Source organism: Trachemys scripta, chromosome 2 (assembly GCF_013100865.1).
Source record: "Trachemys scripta elegans isolate TJP31775 chromosome 2, CAS_Tse_1.0, whole genome shotgun sequence".
Classification (NCBI taxonomy): Eukaryota; Metazoa; Chordata; order Testudines; family Emydidae; genus Trachemys; species Trachemys scripta.
The window spans coordinates 92,400,556-92,412,270 of NC_048299.1; the positions used below are offsets into that span (position 1 = coordinate 92,400,556).

An 11,715-nucleotide genomic window follows, 5' to 3' on the forward strand; every position below is an offset into this window, starting at 1 on the left:
CCCCTTAAAGTGATTCATACCTAGGATGCAGGGAGCTGGGCCGGCACTTTCCTATGCTAGCTTCACGATCTGGACCATTGATTTAATTTCTTTACCCCTCTTATTACATTGTTTTAAAGAAACACCATTGAATGTTATCTGCTATAGATGTAACAATTTATCCAGTTCTACAGCCTTGGTTGTATTTGGGAATCAGAAATGTAGCCTTTCCATCAAGCTGTCATGAGCCATATAGAATATCAACTTTAGTCATTTATATTTATCATGGATAACCGCAGTATTTGCCAAAATGTTTTTGGAAAGGGCTGTATACGTGAGTTATAAATGTGAGCTTTGCTGTACATGGAATTTTGTAGTTTCAAATTAGTTAGCTGTATTAAGTTATCCAGAGGTGAGAAGACAAGAGGGCTAAGATATAGCTCATCAATCATTAGATCAGTCCTTTGGCTGAGGTTTTGTAGCAAGAGAAGCTAATAGCTCACATTCCTTTTTGTGGAAATGTATTGAAATGGTACATCATCTGATCCAGTTCCCACTTAATTTGTATGTTTCTAATCTTTCTCTCTCAGGTTACCATGATGGGCATATTGTAATTCGGTGGTTCTGGGCAGCAGTGGAGAGATTTAACAATGAACAGAGGCTACGGTTCCTGCAGTTTGTCACTGGAACATCTAGTGTGCCATATGAGGGGTTTGCAGCCCTTCGAGGGAGCAATGGTCTGCGGCGCTTCTGTATAGAGAAATGGGGAAAAATAACATCCCTTCCAAGGTATGTCTGTATTATGAATAAAATCTTAAATGCTGCGGAGAAGATGAGCACAACACTTCATTTCAGTGTTTCTAGCAATTAATGACAGTGAATACAAGAGCAGCAAAGGACAAGTCTCACTTCATCATGACACAGCCACTGAATCTACAACTGCACTCAGTGAAGGGTGATTTCTTTTGGTATCCTTTATATTTAGAGATGGGTTAAAACCAGACCTTCACATTTGGAGTCCTTTAAATAGTAGGGAATGGTCAGGATGCTAATTCCTCAGATCCAAACCAAATCTTTTTGTGAGATTTCAGAGCTTGTGAGATTTCAAAACATGTCTCTAATTCAGCCAGATACCCATTTCCTAGCCCAAGTCCCATAGGGATTCAGATCTGAACACCTCCACTGGATCTCATTTGTTCCATTTTGTCATCCCACTATTCAGCATGTCATAGACTCATAGAGTTTAAGGCCATAAGGGACCACCAGATCATCTAGTCTGAGCTCCTGTATATCAGAGGCCACCAACCACCCAGCATCTGCACACAAAACTTGCATACTAATTTGTATGGGACCATTAGGAAGCTTAGTGAGGAAATGGGCTGTAGTCAGTGTGATGAGTACAGCTCAGTGGGGGAGGGATAGCTCAGTGGTTTGAGCATTGGCTTGTTAAACCTAGGGTTGTGAGTTCAATCCTTGAAGGGGGGATCTGGGGCAAAAATCTGTCTGGGGATTGGTCTTGCTTTGAGCAGGGGGTTGGACTAGATGACCTCCTGAAATCCCTTCCAATCCTCATATTCTATGATACCACCCAGATTTATATATCCCTTCTAATTGGCTCAGTATGTGCAGCTGAATGATTTACCCAGTTCCTAACAGATTGAAACTTGCTGAGGCTCACCCCAGACAAGACTGGAATAATGCATACAGGCTATGGGAAGATTTTGGGAGAAAGGCAGAGGCAATTGTCTTGGTTTAGGGAAAGTGCCTGGTGTTTATGACATAGATTCACTGCCTGGGCATCTTGTTGGATTCCATAGCTGCACCAGTGGCCAAGAATATTTGCATCCATTTGTGTCCAACCATAATAATAACAATAATACCTAGCTCTTATATAGCACTTTTCATCAGTAGATCTCAAAATGCGTCATAAAGGAGGTTAATATCATTATCCCCATTTTACAGATGGGGATACTGAGGCACAGAGAGGTGATGTGGCTTGCCCAAGAGACCAATAGCAGGGCCAGGAATAGATCCTGGATCTTCTGAGTCCTAGTCAGTGTTCTGTCAACTAGACCACACTGCCTTCCATCTAGGTTCTGACTTCTTTTCTTGAAAGTGGATGTCACTATGTCTAACCATGCTTTTGTCTCCTTGAGATTGTACTACTGCAATGCACTCTACATAGGCTACATCTTACCACCATTAAGAGATTTCAACTAAGGAAGTGCCCTATTTGCTTAACATTCCTCATTCAGGGAAGACCTCTCACCTGTGCTTGAAGATCTACATTGGCTTCCAGTTCATTTCCAGAAGGATATTCAAAGTGTTGTTCTTGCCCTATAAAGCCCTCAATGGCTTGGGACCCGCGTACATTAGAGACCACCTCCAGTTAAATACAGCTGAGGTGCTCTAACATACAGTCCTTTCAGGAAACTGGGGGAATTAGCCCTAGTTTCATCTGCATGGGGAATTAGCCCTCGTTTCATCCACCAGTGACCAGACAACCATGTAAGATGTATTGGTGCAAACCCCATTTCAAGCAGTGGTAAACTGCACTGTTACCAACTGCAATTTACCATATCTGCATTAGGGGTTTGCTCCAGTGCAACTGTTCTGGTGGGTGGCCAGGGATGGCTGGAATCAGGGCAAATCCAAAGGGTAGACAGGCCTGGGAGTGTGCTGCTGACCTTTGATTTTCAAGGAGAATCCTCTGATTTTATCACATGCTTCCTACTTTGGTTTGACAGAGACCAAGTCTAATGACTTTCCTGGCATTCTGCAAGTCCCATTTGTTTTCCCGAGTCTTTGAGAGGTCCATAACCACCTCTATAGATGGGCTATAGAGGTGGTTATGGACAGTCCTGATTGTGAACATGAAGAATCACAAAAAGTACAAGTTCCAAGTTGTGCAACATTTCTGTAGAAATCCATCTACATTAGACTTCTCTGTGTGAAGATGAGCAAGTTTTGTAGTGTATATAAGAAATGCCAGGCTGACCTGTAAAGGGCTAATAAAGTAATTTGCCTCATTCTGCTCTGCTTAACTTTCTGTGTTAACCTAGACATTGCTTATGACCTAGATTCAGTTAGCCTCAAGATATTCAAGTTAACTGCCTTAAGTTTGTCCACTGATTACTCAAGTCTCACTCTCCCCCGAAGAAGTCTTCTCTCCAGGTCAGAGCTACAGAACCCTCTAGAACTTTCTGAGCAATGTGATCCAGAAAAGTGAAGCAACCATTTCTGATGGGGGAAAAACCCAGATTGTTCACCATGAACTACCATCTTTATTATTTAATAATTGTAGAGCGCTGTTGAGTGCATATAGCAGTCAGAAATATAGAAAACACCAGGGCCAAAATGCCAAAAACTGGACACTGAAAATTAAGCTCCTAAATCCACATTTACTTGAACTTTTTATTTAGATGCCTAATTATGGATTTGTTTAGGGGGTTAAAGAGCATCTGACCATATCCTCTAGGCACTTGGGCGTAATTTAAAAATGCACACTAAGTGTACCAATTTAAGGTAACTTACTACAAATCCTTCTCCCACTCAAACAATTCCCCACCTCTACATTTGCACTTATCCCCCTCCCCCATTTTGTAATGCATGGGAAAAATAGATGACCCTCTCTATGTGCCCTAGAAGTAATCAGATTAGATCAGTTAGGTGTTCAAATATGGATTTAGGACCCTAACTTTTGGCTTGAGTTTTTTCATGAACGCTACAAGAGTCTTAGGCCCCAGTCCACCAAAAATTATGACTGTTTCTTCTGCCATAGAAATCTGCAAAAAGTTGCATAAACCTCCAAGCAGTTGGCTTCTTCAGCTGGGCCTGGCACAGAGATGGATGTGGGGTTGCTGGGTTTTAATGGTCTGGTCTAAACATTTCCAGATGTTTTACAGAGTATCAAGAAGAGTTTTAAATATTTTGTAAGAACCCAGGGCTCCCTCCTTGGTCTCTTCTTCCTTCTCCTGATAGCTGTTTTAGATGTGTGACTCTCCCATACACATTGTCCTTATGCTTTAGTGATACAGTGTGCAATTGCTCCTGTTTTGTTTACCAATGAATACAGATGTAGTAATGCCTAACACTTGCCACAACATGCAGCACTATCAGCAAAGACACAGGGTGTGAATTTCTGAGGTGAAATGATACTTGTAATAGTACTAAAATTATTACATAGCACTCAAGGTAGGGCTTTCTGGAAATAGCAGTGTAACCGCAGTGGCAGGAGGGGCCATCCACCCAAGTACATACCAAAGGCTGGTCTATACTGAAAACTTACATCAGATAGCTACTTCTCTCAGGGATGTGAAAAATCCCCCCTCTCTCCCAGGAGACAGGTGTTCAGACCTGACCCCCAGTGTAGGCTGACAGAAGAATTCTTCCATTGATGTAGTTACTGCCTGTTGGGGAGGTGGATTAACTACAGTGATGGGAAAACCCCTTCTGTTGCTGTAGTGAGTGTCTACTCGGACGAGCTACAGTGACAAAGCTGCAGCACTGCAGCTGGGCCACTCTAGCAGTTTAAGTGTAGACACCGCCTAACATCTTGGAAAGGAGTGTATTCAGGGTGCCTAGCCCCTCACATTGTCATGGGCACACTTCTATTTTTAGTGCGGTACTCAATTAGAGCTAGCATGGATATGTATTCTCAAAATGGAAATTACACCTCCAGCTTCAGGTATAGACATATCAACAGTAGTCATGACTTTAGAGTGGTTTGGAAGATTTGGACTCCAGGAGCTTTATTCTAACCTCACTTATGCTGGTGTGAATCAGGAATAAATCCACTGAAGTCAATACAGTAACACTGGTGTGAAACACTGGTATAAGGAATATCAGACCCAACAAGTGGATTATTTCCATTATGCATGGGAAATGAGACATAGGTTATTTTATTCTAGTCTACATCTATGTATCATGTGTACACATTAGAATAAAGGCAGCCAAAGCAGAAAACAGATCAGAGATATTGCTCTACTCCCAGACCACAAGAACGTGACTCTGCAGCAGTATCCAACCAGAGTGTGTCTAACTCCTACGGACTCTGTCAATGTAAAACTATGGTTTGTTTTTCCTCCAGACTGCTGTAGCGAATCAAATGAGATACCACAAACTAGGTAACAGAGTCCAGGCACTTAATGTTATTTATGCTGGTTTCTGTTCTTCAGGCCTCAGGTTTATTCTCCCTGTTTTATATGGAAGACTCCCCTTTGAAATGCAGCAGTTATACATTGACTCCCAGTGCTTGGTTTTTAGTAAGTTTCCCATGGGGGAAAGATCGTTCTACTGTTTGGGTTTATAGCTGGATGAAGATTTGAGAAAACCTCTTCCCATCTACAGCCTTGTTGAAGCAGGGGAAGTTCTTATCTTGTGTCATGCAGATTTTTGGCTCTCAGCCAGCTCCAAGAACTTGACCTTAATTCCCCACCATACTGTAATGAATACCAAAAAAACTTCTTATATTAAATCATGTAGCTGTGTCTAAAACTAAGGAAACAACTTCATCTGAAAAGTATGTGCAAAGAGAGGGGAAAACATTCTGTTACAGCTGTCTGAGAAGACAATGCCCTCTGCTAAGAGCTTGATCCTGAGAAGTGCTGAACACTTATACCTCCCATTGGGACACATCCTGAAATCCTTACTCTGTTTCTCCTTCACAGTCAGGCAAAACTCTCATTGGCTTGAAGGAGAGTTCTGCCTAAGTAAAAATCAAATAAGGACCTCAGGATTCGGCCCAGCGATTTCAATAAGAATTGCAAATAATCTGTACCTCAGAGGCCTTTACTTTCTCAATCAATATAGAGAATTAGCTGACTTTCCCTTGAAGGTGATTTTAGTTCACAAAGTAATTTATAAATACCAGCATATTGTCTGCAGTTAGAATATGCAGATTATCAGTACATATTTGATCTTACATAAATGATCTCTCTAGGTCCTAAAATATTTATTAGACACCTATCATCATAATATCCAGAACTGCCATATAACAATTAAGGTACTGGATGTACAAATAACAGGATATAAATTCATCATTTCCCCCTTTCCTCGTGGTGTGTGTGTGTTAGTTTTGCTTGTTTTGTTATTTTTTTAATCCTTGGTCCTTCTCCTCCTCCTCCTCCTCCCCTCTTTCCTTCTTGAGTCCCTTCCTCGCTCCTAATCACCCTATTACAGTTCAGTCTAAGGGAGATGATTATGGGATATAATATAATTCTCCTATTCAAAGTATAGTTCCTATATTGTTGTGCTTTATATTCTCATTATGTATAGGTTTGGCAAAATTTCATGCTGTTACTAGGACAGTCAAATATCCAAGGCACAAACTGATTCAGATATGTGACCCTTGGAAAACTGGTCCTCCAGTAAAGGAAGCATAAACCATTTTTGTTGAAGACAACCGAAATATAACCTTAGAGCCCCAGGTCACTTCTTAAGCAAAAAATTCCCAAGAGGAACCATTGAGCGTTTCCCTTCACAAACAAAGAGAAGCAAACGTAGATATGTGTATGGAAGATCTGAGAGATTTGAGGATTGTGGCTGGGAGTTAGTACCTCTCCCTAAAAAAGCAAGGTGAGAGGAACAAGTGGCCCATTTCTGTCTCTCTGGTACAGTTCTGTCAGAAAGCAAGCCTTATTACAGCTGACGGGTTAAATCCATAAGTTTGACAGGGGAGGGTTGTGTGTGCATTTGCTGCCTTTGGACTGTCAGCATTATAAAGATTAAGGGAAGTGACAAAAGAAGAAGAATGCCAAGAGCTTAAAAGCTTACATGTAACTTTTAGAGAGGACATTTAAAAGGAGAGAAGTAGCAGTGGAGACACTAAGAGATTTAGAGATTCAGACCCCCACAAACTACCAAGAGTTATAACTACAGACTGCAAAGAAGAAAGAAATTTAAGTTATCAGTTGATAGTTTTTCTCCCTTCAAGACAAGAGCATGATAAGTAGGTCATAGTTTAGATTACTTTATCTTATGTTTTCTTCTAAAAGTGTAGGAGTCAGTTTCATAAAGGTGTAAATACTCTGCTCTTTCCAGTTTGGGTCCTTATACTTGCTGAATATGCTCTCATAAATGTAACAGGCTAACAGGACTAGCTAGAAGCGTAACTGAAAGAAGAAAGCCTATTCGCAAAACGTAATTATTGTTTCTTCCCTTGCTCATGCAGCATTTCCACTCCAATACACACAAAGGGCCGAATACTGCAAAATGCTGAGCCTCTCCTGCCATGTTCTGATTACAGCGACATCAGTGGTCATAAAGGCTGCTCAGCACACCTTAGGAGGTGCTCAGCCCCTTGCAGGATTGGGCACAAAGTTAAGGGGCTGTGACATTACAGAAAATGTCCCTGCCTCTTAATTGACCTAGGTGCTTAGGAATCACATAACATATAATATAAACAACCCAAGCGCTGAGTTGAATGCCTTTTGGTTCAGCTGGAAAAGGAAAGGGTTTCAACTTTCAGCTGCAAGAAGCAAAATTAATGCCTTCTCAGCAATACTGAGAAGGAACAGGGAAGGCTTATCTTCCTCCTGTCTATCCCCCTCCCCAAACCAAAAATCAGAACTTGTCACTGCATTACATAAGCAGACACTTGATAACCCTGGGCCCAGCACATCAAGCCTGTCCCTAGACTTTGACCCTGGCAACAAAGAACAGGAAATGACAGCTGGCCCACTTACAAGAAGGTCACATGGAAAAATTTGGTTCTTAGTTACACTGGTGTAAAACTGGGCTGACTACATAGATTAATAGAACAGAATTTAACCCCATATTTTTCCTTTGGCAATGTATGGTACCTGCCTGGTAGTTGGCCTGAGAGTTTCCCTTTTTTATTTGGTTGTTTGGGGATCTTTTTGTATGACAGATACTTTTGGGTTAGAGGGTACAAATGTTTTGTTTGGATAAATGTCCAAACATCTCCAGACATTTTGAGGTTCCCTTCCCTTTTTTCCCTCCAGTAGTTCCTCCCCCGTTATATGACCCTGTAATAATCTGCTATACCCGGCTGTCCTCCTCTACATAAGCCTTTGTCCTGTACAAACCCGTAATCCGATGTTTGCTTGTATGTCCAACGAAGGGCCATTTGTATGGCTCTGAGGACACACAGTATGTTAGGACCTTGCCTTCCATTCAAATTGTAAAGGAATGACACAAAGAAGATTCTTCTCTGCCCCTAAATGCTCTTTATGTGTGACACTCAAAAGGTTAATAATGGCTTCAGTTTTGAGGGACTTTGTTTCGGAGAACTGGTAATAGGAAAACAAGTAGGTCTGTGCTCTGAATCTGACCCTGATGAAGAGTGACTGAAAGTCATTAACATCAGAAGCTTGCTCACTGGCTTGATTGAAATGAGTTTGATTATCTCAATCCAGTTCCTAGTGGACAGGTGTCCATATCACAGTAAACACCATTGCAGGTAGCACTAATCGGCACTTTTGCTGCTAGTCTCAGCAGAGTCCGGTGACTGAATGGACCAAGAGAACTCAACCACCTTCTAGCTCCTGAAGAGGGTTGACACGCATTGGTAGCGCTTAGTGGGGATGCCTGAGGAACACAAATAATGGTAGAAGGCTACTCATCTCTAATGCATACACCACACGATGCACTAACTTGTGAAATGTTTATAATAATGACTTTATCAAGGTTCATTTATTTATCTAACTCCTTTATGTTCCCAGTTCATTTCCAAAGGAAATTGCTTTTATTGCATACTCTCTCAGAGAATAACCAGTTTACAATTTTTTATTCAGAAAAACTAGTAAAAGCTCTCCTAATTGAAATGCTGCAGTGCAATGGAGACTATGCCTCTGGCTGTTTCAATTTCCTGATAGCTTTTAATGATTCACCCTGGGTGCTTGATAAATCTCCCCTTTCAGTTCTACAAGTCTCATGCCAACTAATCTGCCTTCAGCCTGGTTTTTTTGGTTGGCCTAACAAATGAGCAGCAGAGGATAAGAGGGAGTCTACTTTAGGAAGGGCTCTTCTGCTTCAGCTCATAGGAAATAACATGTATTAAAGGATGAGATCTGAGAGCTGGAAGTAAAACAAGGTAATAGATTCTAAAAATACCAGGAGCCAGATTCTCAACAATCACCATAGCTCCATTGGCTTCATTGCAGCTCTGCCATTTTACAGTAGCTGAAGATCTGGCCTGATGTGGTTATGAAATACCAGACATGAACAACACTCATCACCATGCCTAGGAGGGGGAAAGGAGACATATATGTGCACTCCCTACAGAGCTAGATTAAGCACAGCATGATGGATTACTAATTAGCATGGTTTTGAGGCTGTTGGGGATATTTGTAAAGGTCAGTGTGTTTCAAAACTAAAAAGCAAATAGCATTTTTATGCTGAACTGACTGGAACAATTTTTGTTAGTAATTTAGGATTAGCCTCCCGTTCTTGGGGCCTCCTCCTGCTCCCATAAAAGTGCTTTAAATCTTGAGGATTTTTGATCACCAGGGTTACTACAAGAAAAGGAAATAGTAAAAGATTTAGCAAAGCCGGAATACAAATGGAAATCTTTCCCCCGATTCAAGCGTGATTTAAAACTAGAATTGGTGGAAAATGGGGATATTTTTCGTGGGAAATGTGTCCCGTATTTTGTTGAAAAACGTATCAACTGGCTTAAATTGTAAATTTTTTGTGAGAGGGACATCTTGTCTGTGTTTGTACGATGCCTAGCCCAATACATAGATTCTGACCTGCTGTACAGCACAGGCTATAGAACTTCCCCAAATAATTCCTAGAGCAGATCTTTTAGACAAACATTCAATCTTGATTTTAAATTGCAAGTGACGGAGAATCCACCACAACACTTGGTAAATTGTTCCAATGGTTAATTACTGTCGCTGTTAAAAATATACGCCTTATTTCTAGTCTGAATTTGTCTAGCTTCAACTTCCAGCCATTGGATTTTGTTATACCTTTCTCTACTAGACTGTAGAGCCCATTATGAAATATTAATACCTCATGTTGATACCTATAGACTGTAATCAATGGGGTCCTCATCCCTGACTAGAGCTCTGAGACGTTACAGTAATACAAATAAAAAATAATAATAATATTTAAAACCCAGCCTTATAACAAGTGAGTTACAGAAACAGCATTCTGCTTTCTAGAGACCTTCCTCTTTCAGGCACCCAAACCAGTTGGTTTTGTAGTGTTTCCTGTTTTCCCTCTGAACCTACAGTTGTCAGTCCTGTCCTCTACTCAAAGGGCCAAATTTACCAATACATTCCAATCATTTTATAACTGTCCTGTAGTGCAGAGCTTAACCAGCCATTTATACCATATGTATAGCTGCTTTGCATTTCTGGAACAGCACAAAACAACCAAAGTGGCACCAGTGAATATTACTCTGTGTGAAGTCTGAGGCCTTAATTCCACAGTAAACCCCACATTTGCACAGGGGATTCACCAACATGGAGCTCATTGCAGGATCTGGGCCTAATGCAGGATCTAGCCTGTCATACAGATACTTTCTGTTAATGCTTAGTTTGTCTATGTATATATATATAGTTCAAATTGATGCATGTATATTTTTAAAATATCTTCTGACTCTTTGGATTTTAGGGGCTTTTATTTTAACACTCAGGCTTTATTTAATTAAAGCTTTTTAGCAATTTAGAGGACATAAGTGAACTTCCGTCAGAATAAGCGTCGTTTTCTCATTAATATATTTGTTAAAAGTAAATGAAACTTACCACACTGCATTTTTCCATTTGCAGGGCACACACATGTTTCAACCGCTTGGATCTTCCACCTTACCCATCTTATTCTATGCTGTATGAAAAGCTGTTGACAGCTGTTGAAGAAACTAGCACGTTTGGACTTGAGTGAGGGAATTCAGGCACTTCTGATATTTTCCTGGCTGATGATGTCACCTTCCTTCCCCACCATCATATGATCTTGGTTTTCCATGTTTTTATTTATGAAAACAAAAATCAGGATTGACAAAAGCTGTGCATGAAGAACTGCCTCCCTAAGATCTAACCTTCATGCTTTCATCCTCAGTTTCCAATGGACTCCTGTATGCAATAGAAAAACAACTGTCTCAACGTTTCTGTATGTCTCCACATACCTCCATTAATAATAATGAAAATACAAATGCAGGTTATGTTACACTTGACCAAATGTTGATAAATGTTTACTTCCACCTACGTTGATTAAAAAATAAATAACCTCATCAACCATTCCAAGCTTCTATATGCCTGTGTCTTCTAAACAAATCCACAGTTCATCTTACTTCTTACCAGTTGAATTCAGTCCTGGGAGGTGGTCAAGCGTTTCTTTCATCCATCCTTGTTTTTCCTGTACATATCGTCCATCATAGAGATATCTATGAGTAAAACTGAAATTTTTATACATGGACTCAAGATCCACATCAACCGGAACTGGCCCAGGCAAATGATGCAGATAAGACATTAAAAAAAAAACAAAAAAAAAAACCTGTAATGCAATGCAAAGTATTCCAGTGGTTGCTATGGATGGTTACTTGCCGTACTGGAAAGAACTTGCACTTCAGACATTTTGGGAGGGGCATCTCTATTGTAATGTTTACCACACAAGAAGCACAAATTTGTGCACACTCAAGAAGGATGTCTCATTATGTAGCATAAAGGACAAGGATCCCTTACCTAAATATTGTACATGACAAAGAAAAGGGGACTAAGAAGAATGTTCTGTTCTTGTTAATATCTTTGGATTCTGTTTACTGATTCTTTG

General features: G+C 40.5%; 1 protein-coding gene across 1 annotated transcript in view; it reads left to right on the forward strand.

Moving 5' to 3' along the window:
• The window catches only part of HECW1 (HECT, C2 and WW domain containing E3 ubiquitin protein ligase 1), a 381,766-nt gene extending 370,546 nt beyond the window's left edge, over nt 1-11,220 (forward strand). Inside the window, exons 28-29 of the mRNA XM_034759497.1 lie at nt 570-768; nt 10,719-11,220. Coding sequence (XP_034615388.1) covers nt 570-768; nt 10,719-10,830 — 311 coding nt within the window. The 3' untranslated portion in view covers nt 10,831-11,220. The remainder of the gene's footprint in view (nt 1-569; nt 769-10,718) is intronic.
• Nucleotides 11,221-11,715: the final 495 nt, after the last annotated feature.